Source organism: Paroedura picta, chromosome 2 (genome assembly GCF_049243985.1).
Source record: "Paroedura picta isolate Pp20150507F chromosome 2, Ppicta_v3.0, whole genome shotgun sequence".
Lineage (NCBI taxonomy): Eukaryota > Metazoa > Chordata > Lepidosauria > Squamata > Gekkonidae > Paroedura > Paroedura picta.
The window spans coordinates 60,279,221-60,300,497 of NC_135370.1; the positions used below are offsets into that span (position 1 = coordinate 60,279,221).

The 21,277-nt window shown below is 39.9% G+C and overlaps 1 protein-coding gene across 5 annotated transcripts in view; it reads left to right on the forward strand.

Moving 5' to 3' along the window:
* DPP10 (dipeptidyl peptidase like 10) overlaps positions 1–21,277 on the forward strand; it is a 950,123-nt gene that overhangs the window by 891,397 nt on the left and 37,449 nt on the right. For all 5 annotated transcript variants that reach the window (XM_077320279.1, XM_077320280.1, XM_077320278.1 and 2 more), the window contains 5 exons: positions 2,007–2,130; positions 4,283–4,321; positions 8,307–8,414; positions 15,322–15,401; positions 21,127–21,174. In XM_077320279.1, the coding sequence (XP_077176394.1) occupies positions 2,007–2,130; positions 4,283–4,321; positions 8,307–8,414; positions 15,322–15,401; positions 21,127–21,174 (399 nt within the window). The remainder of the gene's footprint in view (positions 1–2,006; positions 2,131–4,282; positions 4,322–8,306; positions 8,415–15,321; positions 15,402–21,126; positions 21,175–21,277) is intronic.

Genomic DNA, 21,277 nt, shown 5'->3' on the forward strand with positions numbered 1-21,277 from the left:
AATTTTACCCATGAAAGCATAAGGTTCTAGAAAACTGAAGCTCTACAGCCTTATAAAACAGAAACACTGGAAAAATACTGCATGTACTTGTACCTTCTTTTTCTCTCTCACATGCAGATATAAGTACACTGAACCTGCAATTATTGCATTAGTATTTCTGTCATTGTTCTGGCTTTGAGCTGCTGGGGCTTAGATGACCTAGTGTCAGCTCTGCAAGGCAAAAGACAGGGGCAAGGAAAGATGGAAGTAGCATTCTGATTAGCACAGATATATGCTAGAAAACTAGCAGCATATCATAACTTAATTTTCTTCATGGCATTATATATTGCATTCCTATGACCAAACTATTAAATGAAAAAGAGAAGCAAGAAGAGGTGTCCATTTGTAAGATCTACATTAGCATCAGTTCAATCATTTGGTTATTGATATTAAATTAGGATGTTTAAGCCTAAATTCAATACTAAGGCTAACCAAAAGCTACTAAATTGTTTTACTTGAACACAAATCTCAAAGTGGAAATCTTGGTTCATCTATCAACACAGAAAGTGTCCTTGGGTAAATCTCTTTCAGCCTTAGTTCTCTATTTCTAAAAGGTTCGTATTACTGACTTACTTCAAAGCTATATTTTTAGAATGACAGCAAATCATTCTGTCCTTTAAAGAGTTCATGATGATTATGCTTTAGGTAAGACCATTCTAGTGTCACTTTAAGCTATTCCTCAGGGTTAATTTAGATTATCAAATATAGCTTTGCTTCCAGCTACAACTGCAAATTCATTTCCTTTGCTCAATGTCTACTGACATAATTGAGTACATCACAGCAGCCACTATTTCTCCAAGCCCAAAATTCATGAGTGAGGAAGGAGAATAGTAAATTTCTTAAATTATAATGTTAAATGCATAAGAAAGCAGCTAATATAGTTTGGTTGAACCAGCGAAATAAAAGAAAAACAGCAAAAAGGAATTGTTTCAGTGGATTTTCTTATCAAAGTGTTTTATAAAGTTTGCTGTTAACAAGGTAGAAGCTAAAAGTGATGGGACAGTTAATAAAATATTTCAAAATGTCACATTGGTAAGGAAAAATTGAACTGTACAGCCATTGTCACAGGTATACATACACATACAACTTAAAACTATCTGTATGGAATAGTTTTGGTACATATGTAAGTAAATATATTTTTCATCAGTTCTGCATTAATGTCTAACTTACTAGTTTCTAAAATGAGATCAAAGCTGCACTCCTTAAGCTATGGAATCCAAAGCAGTACCATTGATTGAGTTAAACTTTCTCCACATGCAGTGACTTCAAAGCTTCCACAGGTGTTCCTAGTGGAGTTTAAATCTCATTTGGAATGCTGCTGGGCTGGATTGTGATAGGTGAAAGCTGCCTGTCAGCTGCCATGAATAGTACGCTAAACTATGTGTGGCGAGTTTCCTAGATATGACAGCTTGCAGTAGGGGTTCTGAGTAACAACTTCAACATGACAAACTAACAGGGTCTGTGGAAAAACCAACATGTGTCGCTGATAGAATCTCTTTGTAGGATATTCTTCTTTATCTAAACATACTTAAAGACAGGCAGCTTGTCTGTTAATACAAGATGCAAATACATGTGTGTAGTACTTTGGAAGCAACTCTCCATGCTGCTTGGTCTGTCTGCTTCTGTTCTTGCAAAATATCTCTGTCATTCAAAGTTCTCGCTGGCATCCCTATAGCAATGGAACCACTTGTATGTTTCCAGTTGTTTCCAACTTTATTTTCCTCAGCATGGTGAAACATAGCAAGATAATAACATCAACATGAGGAACAACTCTAATGTTCATTTTTAATATGGTAATTAAATATTTCCTCATGAATTTTGCCTGATGAATGTGGGTATAGGGCTCTGACAATTACTGATATGATGCATAATAGAAAAATGGGGAAATGTTTTCTCCTCAGGAAAGTGATTTCACAGCTTACAAATGAATAATATATCTGTTGTATTTTAATGCATCTGTTTCACAGAGAATATTACATTATGATGGTGAAATGGGTCAGCAATACCAAGGCAGTTGTGCGGTGGTTGAATAGGCATCAGAATCTATCCATCCTGACAGTGTGTGAGACGACAACTGGTGCTTGTAGCATGGTATGCAATTTTTAAAAAATGTTTTCCAGGGAAACATGAAACATTATTTTCCTTATATACTGAAAGCGTGGCTTGGAATTGTATTTTGAATCCCTTCTATCTGATTTTCATGTAACAGTTATTGAAAATCTTTGTGGTGAGGATCAGTTTGGGTAAAACATGCACACATGCACACACAGAGATGCTCTGCGATCCTGCTTTCATCCTATTTCAAAAATTAAACTGCATGATCACATAGCAGTATATGGGGAGGCATTTGTAAATGCTGGACTAGAATGGTTTCTAGGGAAGTCCAAACCCATCTGTTAAACAGTGACAAAATGCTAACATGAATCCTCTGTAGAATGCTCATGACCACTCATCAAGCAGAAGAAACCTTGCTATTTAGGTCTGAGGGCACTACCACTACCACCCTCCTGGCAGCTGTTGTAGGCCTAAGAATAAAATAAATGCTGCAATGGGGAAAAGAATAGTCTTATTCCAATATATCACCCCAACATAATTTTCCTATACTTCTTCAGGGGGATTTGTAGCAACACAAATAAAAACAAGGATGAATATGTTGTTTAAAATTATTTTAACATATGATAAATGACAATACACACTGAGCGTACACAAAGTATGTACAAAATGCATGAATGTATACAGAATCAAATAGATGTTATACAGACGCAGTACACAGGAAAAAAATACCTTAACATTTACACACAACACTCCTGAATGTTCACAAGTTAGCAAAATCTACATAACAATAATTGACCTGCATAACAGCTGTTGTGGTCCTGCTTAAGTGGTGGCTAGCCCGTGGACTTCAAACCATGGATAGTTCCAGATGTCAGCTGCTCTGCAGCATGTGAACAGATTGGTTAACAGGTTATGCCTAAGGAAGGAACACACCTACATTGTCATGGCCATGGGGAGGTGTACCCAGCCAGAGACCTCAGTGCACCTGAAGGGTCCCAGGACTGTGCCCACATCCCAGGCAGGGGAGTAACTGCAGACTGGTACAGTGTGAGTGTTTGGGATGGGGTTAGGGAATATCAGGGAGTGGGGAAGTAAGGGGGATGGGCAGCTGAAGGTCCATTGGAGTAACAATCTGGGATGGCTATTTGGGAGTCACAATCTGGGAGTCTCAGGCATATATGTATTCACTGGAATATGCTGATATAGCAGCTGGTTGGCTTTCTATGCATCCCTCCCCTCAAAAACGATTATACTGTTTGTCTAGTTGAAAGAGAAATGCGTATGAAGCATATATGCTAACTCTGAATCGATTTGTTTGTTCATGTTGTTAAAGCAGATTTTTCTAATAATATATGTTTGAATATACTATACTTTTTTTCTTCATAATAAACTGTTCCCTTTAAAATAACCTGGTTAAGAGTAAATTAGCAACCTCCCATATCAATTGCCCATGTAGTAGGGCAGTGTTCAGGGATGTCACCTAAACTGGGGTTTCAGTACAATCTTTAGTGAAGATGACACTGTGTATTGAGATATGCAATATAAAGAAAAGCTTTGAGTGATAACCTCAGACATGGAAATTGTGGTAGGGGTCAGTGCAAAAGCCCTACCAGGATTCACTCCTTTTGTGAGATTGGCAATAACAATGTGAGGTGCTGCTGGTTTGTTACACTGCATATTTACGATCCATTTTTCTTAAGCACCTTCTAGTATCTTTTTCCATGAACAGAAGAGTAGCTTTCTGCCATGCCACAGATTGCACTAATAATTCAGTACATTTTAATTAGGTAGGTGTGGGAATACACTGTTTTTCAAAATTGATGATTCTGTAATTAAGGATATATTTTCCTGTATTTGTTTGTTTTCACTGTGCTGACATAAAAAAACTAGTAATTAAAAGCTAAGTTTGCAACTATTGTTGCATTTTAAAGGGATCTCAATAGTCTATTTCTGGCTATTTGCCAGATTGCATTGAATGGTAGCACAAGACGAAACTGCTTTTGAAGCTAAGTTCTGAATGATACGATAGCTGGTAAAAGACGTTATGTGGCCTGTGTGCTAAGAGTTTCAGTAGGTAATCTGTTTTTTGTTTGTGTTCAGTAACAGAGGGAAAAAATGGAATGGGGTGATTTTAGGTAAGCACTACATTTGTATGCATTTCATAACTGGATTTTTTTTTCTTTTTTAGAAATACGACTTTACTTCTGAAATATGGCTTTCAAAACAGGTACTTTGATCTGTTGATCGTTTTTTCTTAGCAGAAAGTATCAGAACTTTATATACTTACAGGAAACTTTAAATAAGTTAATCTATTTAAGAATTCAATATAAATCTAAAAATAGGAAGTGTTCTGTTGTTAATACATTGGAGTAATGTTAGAAAACTGAAACATCACAAAACTTGATGCTCCACTGGAGTTATAAGAGCATCCAAACTAAAGTCAGAATTTTAGAGAGGTATTCTGGAAAAGAACATGTATTCAATATGTATGCAACTATCTGATCCAAATAGCTTTTAATGCAAGTGTATATGAGGTTTTCACATATACAGTGATAAATAATAAAGCTCCACCAAATGGCTTCATTCTCAATGCAGCAAGCCAAAAAGAGTGCTATCCGGTGATGAAATACTGAAAACAACTATGATAGATATTGATGGTAGGTAAAATTGTATCTAGGAATGTCAACTATTGTCTATGAAGTATTATGCAACAATACATTTGTTAATACGTAAGATTCCACAATATTCTGCATCTAGTAGAATCACCACATTCTGAGGGGCAGAGGGAATAATTGATTTGCTTAATTTTTTCATCTATTGAAAGATAAAGTAGACTTAACATCTTAGTAATACTCTCATACATCATCATCATATATATAATTCTAAACAGAACCATAAAGTTGTGATCCATAGATCCACAAAATAGAGCTGGGGCAGATAAAGAGGATTTCTTTACAAACATGAAGGAAGTCCAAGGTATGCAAAAAATCTGCAGTGTGTAGGTTAAAACTTCTCAAAACAATTGAAAGAACATTTTTTAACATTAAGAATCCTGTGATTGGTAGCCATCATGCAACTGTGTCCAGCCTGGCTGTGATGGTCACTGTGAAGGGCAACCTGGCCTGGCAGAGACCATGTAACTAGGCCCAGCTGAGCAGTAGCCACCACATGATTTGGTGCAGTTCAGTGGCAGTGACCACCATACAACTAAACCTCATCTTTCATGGGGAGAGGCTGCCAGGGGGATGGAAGGAGGGAAATCATCTTTTTGAAGTTCACAAACAGGGCTGCTAGCAGAATGAAAAGGCAAGAAAATCTCATGGTTCATTGGAGCCAGTCTTTTGCTATTAAGTGATACTTTTCCAGACTGTATTGGTCAACTATGGCAGGGCAAAATAGGCTCCTAATACAAGAAAACCCAGAATTAATTTTGTGGAAGAACTGGTAATTCACAGTCACCAGCTGTTACATTGCAGTCATTATTATGTATATAAGCAGCTAGAGTTTGATATATTAAAAACAATGATAGTATAATATAATATAGTCGTAGCTATTGTTAGGTTGCACAAAATTACATTGTAATTGGCAATTTAGTACAAACAAACATTCTCTATAAAACTGAACTAAAATCAAAGCAGATGTTAAAAGGTCTTGGGCATGATATAAGAAGCTCTGGTTGCAGAGCTTCCAGCAAAATACAAGCAATGCAGAATAGTCAAGACTGGGATTGACTTCAATATGCACTGTATTGGGGCTTTCTAATCTTAATGAAAAATTAAAATATTAGAAACTGCGTTTAAAATACTTAAAGTAAGCTTCAATACTTTATTTATTTATTTATTTATTTGCCATTTGATTATGTAACCCACCATTCCCTGCAGGCTCAGGGACCACTTTTGCACAAGGGATTTGGCTGGCCTCACTGCCTGTTTGTTCATGGAGCTAATTCCCTCTCCTTTACAGAAATAGGTACAGTCCGGGGCAGTCCCAGGACAGCTGTGGCTCAGGCCTTCAGTAAGGAAATGCCCTACAATAAGGAAATGCAGCTAAATCTGTGTTCCTTTTTTTGCCCTGGGATCCATCAGTGGCTGGGCCACAGGAAAACTTGGGGTGGCCTTGCAACCACCCCATCACTCCCGAGTGCCACTTCCATTCTCCTCCTGCCATAACCTCATTCGCCCTTTTTTCCCAATGCACCTGAAGCTGCAACTCAGCTTGCCTACTCCCCTGGGTCCTCCCACATCTGCTGCTGCTGACAGCCTGCCCAGGCTTCTTCCAACCTTCCCCACCTTTGCCCAGGTCGGCAAGACAGAGAAGTGCCTCAGAGCCACAGGGAAACTGGAGCCATACTGCAGAGCCAAGGGAAGCATTAAAAAAAAAAAATTAAGGTGTCATTGCATTATGCTGAGGAATTCACTATGCTTCAGGAGCTGATTTTAAGGAGAATCCAAATTACTATAGAAAAGTGCCATAAGGTGGTGCTGAAAAAGGGGCCCAGTAGCTGTTCCCCGCATGCCCCTTCTGTGGTCTGGTGGCAGTGTAGCCAGGGAACTTCCAGCTGTGCCTCCTACTGCTACAAAGCAGCATTGGGCTTTTTAAAAAGTTTTTAAAGTTTAAAAGGTGTTTTCACACTGTGGAGCAGGGGTGCTCAGATGGTTCTGGAAGGTGATTGGGAGTTTGTACCATATGACATTGTTTGACAAGCCAAAGCAGAAAAAAAACCCAGCTGGAAGACCTGACTTCTGGTCCATCGGATGCCTCTTGTGGACCCCAAATCTGGGGCAAGATAGGGGGTGAAGTGGGCCAAAGGATCCCCATGCGGTCATGGGAAAAATCAGCCCCAAGCCCCAAACCAGGTGGTAGCGCAGCATAATGCCTCCCATGAAGTAAACATCAGGGCGAATGGCAACCTATCTAAAGAGGCTAGATATTGTATGACATATCAATACAGTACAATATAATTTGTTTGATGTATTTGGGTGGGTAGATAGGTAGGCAGGTCAGCAGAAATTCAGATGTTCCCCAAGGTCTCAATCATAGGCCCAGTGGAACAACTGTGTTTTACAGGCCCTGCAGAAAGGTTTATGGTTCTGAAGGGCCCAAATTACTTTGGGTGAAGTGTTCCACCAACCCTTATCCAGAGCTGAAAAGGCTCTGACCCTGGTTGAGGCCAGTTTGATTTCTTTGTGATCAGGGATTGTGAGCTGATTTTGATTGATAGAAATCTAAGTGTTCTTTGGGGAATATATTGGTCCACAATGGTCCAAGATCATTTAGTCAGAACTAAAACCTTCAACTTGATCCAATCTTTAGTCTGAAGGCAGTGCAGTTGGGAGAGCATAGGTCAGTTATGTGCTCTTCATTGGGTCCCTGTGAGGACCTATGCTGCTGAATTCTGGACCAGTTGCAGTTTCTGGACCAACTTCAAAGGCAGCCCTGAATAGAGCAAGTGACCATTGCATGGCTAGGTCAGACACAGACAGATGAGATGCTAATTATCATGCTTGTTAGAAATGGTAGAAAGCATCGGGGGTGACATTGGTGTCCTGGGTCTCCATGGGGGGGGGGGGTGACATTGGTATCCTGGGTCTCCATAGACAAGAAAGCATCCAAGACAACCCCAGATTCCTCATGGCAACTGAAGTTGTTAATTGATCCCATCAAGAGCCGGTAGCCGCACTTCTCACCTGGGGCATGCCGACCCAGCTAGGTGACCTCCATCTTAGCCAGATTTAACTTTAGCGGATTCCACTTGAACCACTCCACCAAGACCTTCAAGCATCTGGCCAAATACCCTTAGGGGATGAGATGGATGGCTGTCCATCAACAGATATAGCTAGATGCAATTTGCATATTTATGACTCTCCAGCCTGAAACTGAAACTTTGGATCAGCTGGGCTAGGCACTGTATAACAACATTGGGGGGAGATTGGCTGCATGCAGAACTCCACATATCAGGGTTTACCACTCAAAGGATCTCCCCCTGACCTTGGAGAAAAGATTACAGGGAGTTTTAATAATGTTTAGTATTGCATCTGCTTGGGGAGAGTTTTACAGAGAAGGATTCTGTCATGGATGTATTTATTTAATAATAATAATTTTACCATTCCGCCCCAAAAATATTGTTCAATTTGCTCAGTCGTAGCAATGCCAGCATATGCAAACCAGGTTAACAGAAACATTCAGTGTGATTTTCTGTTCCATTTTTGTAGAATGAGGAGCCAGTTTTCTCCAAAAATGGCAGTGAATTCTTTATGACAGTTCCTGTTAAGCAAGGTGGCCGTGGGGAATTCCATCATATTGCTATGTTTAATGTTCAGGTAAGTCCCCCCCCCCCAAGTTTACAATAATGAGTGCAATTGTAGCTTGTCCATAGGAACTGAAGGAGATTGCAGAATTTATCTTTCCCATCTCTTCTCCATAAATAAACTCTTTCTAAGAAAGTGGGACCCTCCTGAGTAATATGCCATGAGATTCATTAGACTGCAGCAAGAAAATGCAAAGAGGGGAAATTAAGTTCTTTTACTGTAAGAGGAGAGCAAATTCCATAAATTGTGCAAAGGTTGATTTTGTCCCACTTTCCCCCACTGCAGTTGCCCTTTGACACATGGCATATAGGTCTGAAAGGTACCTTAACCCTAGCACTGCTTTTTAGGGATGTGAATAGAGATTCAGGAGGAAGAGGGACATGTGAAAGTTGTGAAATTCCCTTTGTTCATGGAAGTCTGGATCCAACATTTGGTGAACTGATGTAGGATAGCTATTGCAGGGTGAAGTTCAAAAATGAGTATTTCTATTTGAGAATATTTAACTTTCATGTATTAGTATTATATCATTATTGTATTGTTATGAAAAGCATTGGTAATCATGTAAAACTCCAAATTCTGAAGATGGTGGGAAGTGCCATCAAATTGCAGCCAACGTATGGCAATGCTGTAGGGTTTCCAAGGGGAGAGAAAAACTGCAGTAATTTGCTATTGCATGCCTCTTCACAGCAACCCTGGACTTCCTTGGTGGTTTCTCATCCAAGTATTGGTTTCCCATCCAAAAGCCAACCCTGCTTTTCTTCCAGAATTGAGATTTGGCTAGCATGGTCCATCTGGACCAGGGCCCAAATTCGGATACATATTACTATATACATATATAGTAGCAGCTTAGGAATGAGAAATAGTTCTGTGCTCTGAAGTAAAGAAATGTAGTTGCAGTAGGTTTGTTGTGAGGATTTCATTCATCAAGAAAGCTTGTTCATTGTACCAGTACCACAGATAAAGACACACTAGTATGCAGATTAACTAGTATATTAATGGCTTAGCCATATCAGTTAAACAATTAATGCAAGTTGGTTCCAATAAGTAGCCTACCATGTCCAGCAGTGTTTTGGACATGCCCACCCAGGTTCCAAATTATCATACATTTGTTTGGCTTTGTTTATTCTGATTTGCATGTAAAACAGGGCGGACAAGTAATTAAGCTTCATCCCATGTGTGCTACTCCAGTAACTAAGGGCTCAGTTGATGCTGCACAACCACCAAGCCTACCTCACCTACAAGGCCACTTGAGTGATGATGGACTAGCATGGGAAGAACCCCCTATTCTTAGATGGCTCAGGGTACATCAGTTATTCTTGACTACACTGTGACAACTCACATGCTTCCTGCCAAAACTAGTTATGGCTTAACCAAGTAAAAGACCAGGCCTATTTAAAGAATATCAACATTTTCCAGGACCTTGGAGCATGGAGAAATGGACCCCTTCCCAGTCAACTTGAAGGAAGCTAAAAATATATTCCTATCCCTACCCTCATAAAATGACAAACTACCCTCCCCATGGGGAGGCAGTGCAACAACAGCCTACTGCAAAGAGCAGCTCACAGCACAATAGCTTCTCCAGCACTCTTCTGATTGGGTGTTCCATAAAAGTCGTCAAATTGCCCATCAAAGTGCCATTGGACAGCCAAAAATCTCCATCATCTGGGAACTAGATTATTAATGATTACTATGATGCTGCATGATAGTATGCTTGCAAAGAAACCAGTCAATGCAATTGTTTTGAAGATTTTCAGGGTGAGAATCATGAACTGACAAATCTTCTCATTGTTTAAAAGTGCCCAATTGTAAGCATCATTAAACTAACGTTAACAGTGTAGTCCTAAGAAGAGTTAATTCATTGTAAGTGAACTTTGAAGGGTTTAACCCTGTTTAGAATTGCATTGTAAGTCTCTTTGAATTCATTGGGACTTTCTTGAGTGTAGGATTGCTGCTGAAGTTTTCTGTTGAGTAAAATTTGAATCCAGTAGTCAAGACCAACAAGATTTCCAGGGTGTCAACTTTTTAGAAGCAAAGCTCCTTTTGTCAGATATTCACCTGAAACTATCTTTGAGGAATGTTATAATTTTGCTGCAAGTTTGAATTGCCTTTCAAAGAAATAAATTCTTGGTGGCATTTTTGACTGCTCTTTGGGTGATTAGAGAAGCGTTCAATGAAATACCACAGAATGTCACAGCATCAGATTTCAAGCTTCATGTGATTACCAGATTCTACTGCTAAAAGTTCCTTTCTTTTTTCTCTTATGTGATCAGTATACTTTAAGTGTCCAAACTTTTATTTGCTTTATGTTCAGTTTTAAAGCTAATTTAAAGATATTTTGACATGTATTCAAAGAGAGAGAAAGAGTCTGAAATGGTCTGGCTAATATTCCAAAAAATATTTTGAAAACTGTTATTATTTTCCTGACATTTCATTCTACAGTAAAATGAACTCTGTTGTTTATCAGCTTTGTTCAAATAATCATCTGTTTGAGCATTTTTCTTAAAGTTGAAAGGCAGCATGTAAATATCCTAAACAATTTTTAAAATATAGTTATCAAGCTGTTGAAGTAGACAATACCAGGAAGGGCAATTCTGCAGATATATGGGTCCAATACCTTTATGAGCTTTGTAGGTGATAGCTAGCACCATGAATTAAGCCCTGTACCTGATCAATGATATGAGCCTCTTGTGGCGCAGAGTGGTAAGGCAGCCGCCTGAAAGCTTTGCCCATTAGGTTGGGAGTTCAATCCCAGCAGCCGGCTCAAGGTTGACTCAGCCTTCCATCCTTCCGAGGTCGGTAAAATGAGTACCCAGCTTGCTGGGGGGTAAACGGTCATGACTGGGGAAGGCACTGGCAAACCACCCCGTATTGAGTCTGCCATGAAAACGCTAGAGGGCGTCACCCCAAGGGTCAGACATGACTCGGTGCTTGCACAGGGGATACCTTTACCTTTACCTTTACCTGATCAATGACCACTGGACCATCTGAAGGAAGAGTGTGATAGGCAGATTCTGCTTGATACCCGATAGTAGCTAGGCTGCATTATTCTGTACCAACTATAATGTCCAAGCTGTTTTAAAGAGTAGATCCATGCAGAATGTATTACAGTGGTCTAGCCTTGAAGTAACCATGGTATGGATCCATGTGTCCATGTCAGCAAAGTCAAGGTAGAGTTAAGTAGAAATAATAGAATGCCTTTTTCGCATATGCATTAACTTGCATCTTCAGAAATTAAACAGGATCTAATACCACCCCTAGGCTCTTCAATGGGTCAGCAAGATGGGTCAGTTGGATCCCATCAAGAGGAGTCAACACCATGTCCTTTGGGACCTAAGCCTTCCCAGCATTACCTCTGTCCTGTCAAAAATTCAGTTTTGTGTATGTGTTTGTGTGATATGGCCCCAACTGCAGATCTATTTGCAAGAGATTTTTTTGTTGTTGGGGTCCTCCCAACAGAAAAATCTGAAAACAGTTTTTAAAGGTGCGGAGCATAAATCCTTTTAAAAAGACAAGACTGTTGTTTATGCAAACACAGATAGTGCTCCTCTACCACCTATCTTGCCACAAATGTGCAAAACTGCAAGATATTGGGGAAGAAAGAATCACAGCTTATCCCTCTTTTGCCACCAGTGCAGGCAGGCTAGCAGCTAGGCAGAGCAAGATGAAGAATTTTGACTCACTGTTTGGCAGAGGGGCAGCAATATGGACAAGGGAGATAGAAGTAGGAACTGGCATGCCACAAAACCATGAACATACATTCTCCCCCTATCCAGTTGGGCAGCCTTGCTATGCAGTTATGCATGAGGAAGTGCTGCTTATTTTGCCAGGGCCAGTATCCCCTACACACTGTGGAGAGATAAGAAGAAGAGTTGGTTCTTATAAAGCCAGCTAAGGGAACGGAAGGCTGAGCCTCATGGACTACTATAACCATTACAGTTCACCAGTGTGGAGGGAGGGTGTCAGATGGATGTAGGGGAGAAAATTTCAGCCTTCACATCAATATGGGCAATTTTTTCCAATCTTTTCTTCAAGGGGGAGTTCAGGTCTCCTGAGATTTCCATTGCCCATGTGGCTTTCAAAACACGGCTTAGAGGATGCAGAAAGTGAGAATGGTGGAGATGGGAACAGAGAGAGGGTTGAGGGTTTCCCAATGGCTGAGGGTTTCCTAATGAATTTCATAGCTGGATGAGGATTTGAACCCCAGGTTTCCCAGGTCTTCTCTATTAATTACAGTTCACCAGAGTGCACTCCCTCTCTCTCTCTCTCTCTCTCTCTCTCTCATCTTTCTATCCGTACATACATCTGTCTTCATCATTCAGTTATTTCCTACCCAGCCATAGGATACCCATCTCTGAAGAGTTGTTTCAGGGGACTCTGCTTGAGACATCACTGCTTCCAGACATCTGGCAGAGTTTAGGGGTGCATCTGGGTGGCTAGCCATCAGAAGGTAGAGGTGGGTGTCATCTGCATATTGATAGCAGCCAAGCTCTAGACCAGCTAGGCAAGAGGGTGCATAAAGGCATTTAATAAGGTTGAGGAGATAATCACACCTTGTGGCATCCTACAGTGGAGGAGTACTCGGTACAACTATGTCTTCCCTGAGTCTGCAACTCAAGAGAAAAGAGATTAGCCATTGAAAGGTTGTCCCCCATATTCTGGCATAGGCAAGGTGGTGAACTAAAAGCTCGTGACTGACTGTTGAATACTGCCATGAGATCTGGTAAAATGAGCAGTGCCAACCCTTTTCAATCCAGTGTCTCTGGAAGTCATCCATCAGGGCAATCAACACCATTTCCACCTCACAGCCAGGCTGAAAGCCGGACTGGAAAGGATCTAGTACCAATTGGTCAGTAATGGCCTTTTCAACCAGAAGATGGGGTGGTAGCTGGCTAGGTCTCACAGAGCCAATTTTTTTTTTCAGTAAAGGGCAGACCACTGTCTCCTTCAGCCCTTCCAGTAATTCTCCTATTGAAAGAGAGAGGTTAATGATTTCCTGGGGTGGGCCTCCTACCCTCTCATTGCTCATTTTATGAAGCCACATGGGGCAGGGGTCTAGTGGGCAGGTGGCTGGCATAACTGAGGCTACCAACCTAGCCACTTAAGCATGACCACATGAAGCCATCAAATATTCCCTCCAAAGGTGATCAAGGACCCTCTAGTTCCTTTACTGTATCTATGGTTGGGGAAGGTCATGGTGGAGCAAGTTAGCCTACAAATGCCTCACTGCTGATATCCAATTGTCTATCATTTTGATGCCCTTCCTTGAGGGCAGTGAGGAAAAAAACTACCCTAAATAATTGTGCTGTTTATGAGCTTGCAGATGCAATGGAAGCTTCGTAAAACTCTCATTTTACCATTTTCACCACCATCATAAGTGTCCTATAAGATGTTCTCAAGGCTTCATTCCAAATCTTCCTCCAAACTCGCTCCAGTCATCTCAGTTCCCCTTTCATTTTATCGAGCTTCTCTATATCCCAAGGGGCCCATTAAAGGTGGGGTTGGAGAGGATATTGGGGAGCAATCTCATCAAAGGTGGCTAGAATTTGGCTATGCCAATCGCTGAACCAATCCTCCAATGAGTGGCCAGGGTGGCATTAGGTCCCACAGAGCGTTCAGGAATCCTTCTGGATCCATAAATCAATGTGAGTGCCCTCCTCCCAAACACATTGGGGGTGGGGGGAATACTGTGCCAAGCCTGATTTTGGTTTTCTTTTTAAAGACTAAGAGGCTTCTTATGTTATTCCACTATATCTATTCATAGAATGCATTTTTATTCTATCTGTAAACCAAGGATCTCAGAATGTTATACGGGGTTTTATCTTCCTCATTTTCATCTCATGTTAATCATGTAAGATAAACTAATCTGAGAGAGGGCAGGCAAGTGAGGTTCTCTCTCCTCAACCCATCTCTGATTGTAGAGAAGCAGGAGACTGAACCGCTATTGTTTGAACCAGGCTAGAGGAATTAGTGGTGCTGGAGACTGGTAGATGGCTGATTGAAAGGAAGGGGAATTGAATCCCCCCTGCCTGTGGCAATAAGTATAATTCAGTTATGTACACATCTATACTATGTTATAGATTTCTGCACCTGTAGATTAAGGATCTATTGGAAAGCTAATTGGATAATGTTGGCAGCCATATAAATTGATGGTGTGATGATCCACTTCTCTGACTCAGTAAAAAGTATGAAAATTCTGTTATTTGAAAAGAAAGCTGGGGAAATGGCTACAGATTTGACCATACTGACCTTGCCACTTGAAGGACAGATTTTTTGTAATAAGTTGTATGGGGCTGCCCTTGTAAACTCTTTGGAAACTTCAGTTGGTAAAAAATGCTGCTGTTACTGCTGTTGGGTTGTAAATACAACAAATATGTTATTTTTTTAAAAATACATGCCACTGAATAGGAAGGCAAGCTGGCTGGGAAAGACTGAGGAGGTACAGAGAAGGGAGAAACAGGAACATAAAGGAGGAGCTGGGTAGGTCTAGTTAGAACTGCCCCACAACAGAGACAACAATTCAGCCCCCTGAGTTTTAAAGGAGAGACGTGGGAGGATGGAGGTAACTGTGCTTTTGTGGAAGCCTGTATGGATTTTACTCATTGCAATAAAGAGAAAATGAAAACTACTGCTTCTGCAACTGCTCTAGCACAATTAACTGGCAATCAGATACATACAGTAGTTACTAAAGGCACATTGAGATCATTCCACTTTTCACTTTTTATGGAAGAGAGTATAGGAATATTCAATATGATTTAGCAGACTGTTGCATTCAGACACCTTCAATCCATCTGTAGGGAATGTAGAACCATGTATACACAGAGAAGATGTCTGTCTTTTAGAATGATTTTTAAAAAATGCTACAATAACTAATCACATGGAGACAATAATGTAAATAACATATTGTCTGGTTTTCTTGTAGGCTAAGAGTGTACGACATCTGACTTCAGGAAACTGGGAAGTTATCAAAATTTTGGCATATGATGAAAAAACACAAAAGATGTGAGCATTATTTTTCTTTGTCTATGCAGGTAAAATATCTCTGTGTTACAAAGACAAAATCTATTTTAATATAAATAGCACGTTTAATACCATTCTTTCATTTTCAAGTGTTAAAATTAACTATCCCCATCAATACAAAATTTAATTCATTTAATCTGCCAATATACTGCAAGTACTATTCTCAGTTAAAGAGAAAGGCAAAATTGTGACATCCAACTGCATTGATTGAATTAAAAGTAATTAAACAGCTGTGTGAGGAAAATTAATTTATCAAATCCACTCTCATTGAATCTAGGGAATAAAATGAGTACATCATTAAGAAGCTTATAAATAGACATATTAATTAAATTTGTTAAATGTTCTGTATATTAAATTCGTTCATTTGGTTATTCTGGGATGTCTGATGTCCTTCACATATTTTCTGTAAAAATACATATCTGTTATTCTCAACTATAGATTGGCATGAACCAGAAAATTTTGGTTTGGTTCGAGGTTCAGGGTATTCCTGAACTAAAGCCACCTGAACTAAAAGCTCTGAAATGAACTTGCCAGCTTGAGCCAGTCTGCTGTGCTTCTCCTCATTTAGAAGAATGGAGGAGTGAAATGGACCACAAAAATATATCCGTTTTGCTTTCCCCCAGTTGGAAGTGGGAGGAAGCAAAATGGATCACAGAAGTGGCTGGCAGTCATTTAAAACTTCTGTTTTGCTACTCCCCACTCCAAGCAGGGGAAAGTGAAATGGCTCCCAGCCACTTAAACCTAAGGGCTGATGGGTAAACTGATCAAACTGTGAGGTTTAAATGGCTGGCAGCCATTCCAGCAATGCATTTCACTTCTCATTTCCATGCAGAGGAAGTGAAATTGATCAATGAAATGGCTCATGGCCGTTTCAGCACAGTTAATGGGCCGAACACTCTGTTCAACAGCTAGGATAAATGGCCCAAATCCCAAAACTGAACCAGACTAATGGTCCAGAAGATGTTTGGGGGATGCTCTTCCCACAAACCCTGATTTGTGGGCCAGGGCGCTTGGTTTAGTTATTAAGAGTGGCAGTTTATGAGCCTAGGTTAATTTCTGACTCCCCTACATACAGCCAGCTGGATATCCTTGGATTGGTCACAGTATTCTTAGGGCTGTTCTCACAAAGCAGTCCTGTCAAGGCTTTCTCAGTCCCTACCTCACCGGATGTCTGTTGTGGGGAGAGGAAGGGAAGGTGCTTTGAGACTCCTTCTGGTAGTGAAAAACAAGGTATAATAACCAACTCTTCTTCCAGTTCTTGGCAAATTAAAGGTTGTGAACTGATTCCCACCCATCCCTATAAACTGAGAACCAGTTGTTCCATATAGAGAGAATTTTTATCTCATGAAATGACTGGGTCTTTCCATGCCACCACAAACCTCTATGAGTAACGGTTCACCATGACATGATATATTCTAATAGCCTATATTCTGAGCTGCTATCCATGGTCAGCTTGGCTATACATGGTTGGATTTGTTGGCCACTCCTTATTTCGTTGGTCATTTGAGTTCAGGAGTAATTATTAGGGATAAATTAATATTTCCTACTTTGTTTTATATTGTATATAATTAATAATTTCCTCTTTTGGCATTTGGTTTTGTAGATTCACTTGTATTATACTCACTTTATATCAATGGATTGTACATTTTATATGTTATACAATAAAAGTACACCATTTATATGTATAACTATGGAAGGGGATCTGTACTTTCACACTTTTCACAGGGAAAATGGATTAAGAATTTTGACATTTAAAAAATGAGTATGAAGAAAAGAAAACTCAAAAAGAAATACATTATGGATATTTTCTTTAAAACAACTATCTCAGTGTAACTTCACAAAAACATAAATACAAGCACATGTTTATGTGATTCTAATTGAATTTTGTAATTTTAATTGTATTTTAATTTGTTAAATGTTTTAGTATTTCCTGCTTTGTGGACCCTGATTGGGTAGAAGGGCAGTATAAAAATGTTTTAAATCAATAAAATAAATTAATAAACAAAACATCAAAAACTCATGGTCTAAGCTGCTTGGCATTATTTCAATGCATTTTTTTCTGTAGCAGTGTGCACTTGGATATTAACTAACTAAAATATGAGTACAGAGAACAAAGGTAGGGGAAACCCTTACCTGACTTAAAATATCATGTGAATTTGTTCTGCCTTGTAAAGTTTGCTTAACTAATACCAGAAATAAATACATGTTGTCATTTGAGGTTTGAAATGAGCAAGACATTCACTCTGAATTTTAAAAGTTTTTTTCTCCATCTGGCCAGAGAACAGGTGTGTGGGGAGAGTTAGAAGTATCTCAGTCCACCTCCATACAAATGTGAATAGATCTAGCAAGAGAGATAAAGGCTGGGAAGCTTCTTCAAACAAGGAACAAAGACTTGGAGGTGTCAAATAATGAAGAGTTCAGGAAGAAATTCCTAAAGAATCACCGGGAAAAGCTTCTCTGACCTGTCCTGATCTAGTTAGTAAATGAGGAAGAGTTTTATTTTTATTTTTTGGGCCAACTGCAGTAGGGTCAGATCAGTCTATCTAAGATGGTGTTAACAGAACAAGTGCTCTATACTTTTTATAAACAAGTGAAACTGACAAAGCAGGAGCTGCAGGAGGAATGCCAGAAGCAGTGGATAGATTGTAAGAATAGGAATGCAGATAAGATGAAGGCTCAGATAAAATGAGGGAAGAAAAGCTGTAGGAGAGAAGAGAGAAGAAGCAGAAGCAGCAGTGGAAGGAGGAGAGAGAAGTTCACAGGCAGGAGCTCAAGAGAGAGGAAAAGCTGCAGGAAAGAAGGGAGAATATGCAGGAGGGAGTAGCAAAGGGATATGAGGAACAAAAAAAACATGAGCTCAGCAGAAAAATAAAATAGATTCAGGTATGTAGCCATGCTGGTCTGAAGCTTCAGAGCAAAGTTAGGAGGAATGTTAGGGGACTGCTGGATCTTAGAAGGGAGATATGGTAAGAAAAGATCCCAAAGGCTAAGGACCCAGTGCTAGATTGTGGGAGATCCCATCAGAGGATCCCCTCCAATATTGAGATCTCTAACATCGAGATCATGGTTAGATGTACTGTATTGGTGCCACCCTCTTCTGAACATTATTCTCTCCACCAGGCTGAACTAAGATCAGAATCGTGACCACCGCCGCTATATGTTATATGTTATATGTAACTTTTAATTGGGGTTTTTATGGGGATTTTATTGTGTTTTAACTATTTATGTTGTAAACCGCCCTGAGACCTATTTGGAGAAGGGCGGTCTAAAAATTAAATAATAATAATAATAGATTGTGGGGTGTACTTTGAAGAGCAACTGGAAAAGATTATGAGTGTTAGAGAGAGTCTGTCTAAGATCAAGGTGAATCAGAGCAGCTGGAATGCTAAAACAGCTATGTATCTGGCTTTTGAGCCGGGTAACAAGATGCTTTTTTCTACCTTAGTACGCTGACAAGCTGACAGCTGCATGAGGAGGACTTATGTGATTGTACTTTCTATGTGTACTTCTATGTAAACTGCCATGAGCCTACCAGCCCGAAAGTGGCAGTCTATAAATACAATAATAAATAAAAGTTGAGGGGAAAAGACCAAGGATGTTCACATAAACAGGTGAAAACCCTATCTTGACTGGGAAATGTTAGTGCTGAGTGTGTGAGAGAAGGAAGAATGCAATGTGGAGCCTGAGTAAAGCTTAACAGATGTTTTGGCTCAGCTTTCTGAACCAGCTTCATGGGAGAAGCTGAAGTGGCCATCAAGAGTCTTCATGAACGACAGGAATCCTTTAGATTCAAATGGGTAGCTGTGTTGGTCTGAAGTAGCACAATAAAATCAGAGTCCAGTAGCACCTTTAAGACGAACAAAGATTTAATCAGGGAGTGAGCTTTCGAGTGCAAGCATTCTTCATCAAATCTTTGTAAAGGAATCCTTCAGGTTTGGTATCATTTTGAAACTGGTTTAAGGAAGGAACCATGGAAAATGGATTTGGTGAGGCATGGAATAGATATAGGGTCTCCCCTGCCTGCACCATGTCCCCCTTACCATGCAGATGGTAAGGTCTGTTGGCAACTGGAATTGGAAGAAGAAACCAGAGTTAAAGCTGCCTTCATCACTTCTGGTGGGCTACATGAGGTAACTGTGTTACCTTTTGGACTTAGGAACAAAGATGCATCTTTTCAGAAGCTAGCAAATAACTTGTGAAATGACATGTCAAAATTTGTAGCGACTTACATTGATTGCATCACCTCTTTTTCTAAAGACTGGGGTTCACACTTGGAGCATTTAGCAAGTGTGTTACGTGTCATCCAGGGGTCATGTCTTAGCATCAAACTAAAAATGAATGTTTTGAAACATCCCACCAATGTAGAGGAAATCTAGAGTTGATAACTCCTAAAGACCAATAGGCAACTTAGGGCATTTCTGGTTTTGGCAGTTGTGTGGATACTGCACAAGCTTTGACTTTATATATGGGGGCAAAAGTTCAGACTCTTAATCAGCTACACTTCTCTACTATGGCTGCAAACTGTGAAGAACACAAGCACCAAACTTCAGCCGTGGTCTTGGAAGATGGAGTAGTTCAGCACAAACTCTTCTGGACACAACATTTGCAAATTTACTTTTGAGAAAGTACAGACACTTGATGTGGACTGATTCTAATTTAGGATTATATGATGAGTTGCTTGCATATAATTTGTGTAATGTGAAATATGTTATCTTGTATGTATCATTTGTTTGGATTTCCTGCAGAGCAAGCATCTGTAAAAGGGTGCTCTTCTACTGTAATTTTGGAAGGGGGAGGTGTGAAGAAATGCATTTTTTCTTGGGTAAAACTCTGAGTTTTAAAAGCCCCCCTCCCCCAGGCAGAAACAGGAAAGAGGGGTGGTCAGTAAAATTGCTTTCGAGACATACCTCAGCCCACCTTCATACATATGCTAATGGATTTAGCAGGAGACATAATGGGTGGATTAAGCTCTCCCCCTTCTTCAAGCAGGAAACAGAGACAGGTTGTAGAAAGACTTCAGGAAGGAATTCCTGAAGAATCTTTAGGAGAAGCTTCTGTGACCCATCCTGATCTTGTCAGTGGATGGAGAAAAGAGAGTAAATAAAAGTCCTGGAAGCAAGAAGGAAGGTCTCTCTTGACCTGAGTATATCAGAACAGACAGAACTCTTAACTGAAGGCTAAGAAGGACAGAGGAATTGTGTTTTAGCGATTTATTTTGGATCCCTTGCTTAATCTGGTGTTGTGCCAAAAGTCTGCTTATGAAATTTTCTTTTTCAGATATACTTTGTAACTTTTGATGCTGTTCTATGTAGCAATAGACCTGTACTGTCTTTGACACACTATATTAAAAGGGGTGCCATGGGTATGGCTGGCAGTTGGCAAGCGGCTATTCCCCCAGGGGCACACAAGGCAGTAAACTATTCCTGTGGTGAACCCCAGACTGAGGCAAGGCCACAGATCTGGGATGAAAAAATAGAAGTCCAGACCCCCTCAGTGGACAAAACCTTACAAAGGTCAAGTGGTGGTGACAAATTACCCAAGAGAAGAAAGAAACGTTTCTCCAGATGTTAGGAAAAACCTTGGATGGTAGGCTGGAGATTGCAAATTTTAATTTGACAATTGTACAGTCTTTAAAATGGTTCCTTCTGTTTATAGGTGCTCAAAATTAATATTATGTGGTCTGAATGTATCCTATTCTCTTTCCCAGCTATTTTTTAAGTACTGAGAATTCACCAAGAGGAAGACAGCTACATAGGTAAGCAGCATGGAGAAATTACACTTTGACTTCCAAATGCCTTTGTGAAAAAATCAGTTTTAGACTATAATGTTTAATTCAACACTTAAAGAACAACCTGAAA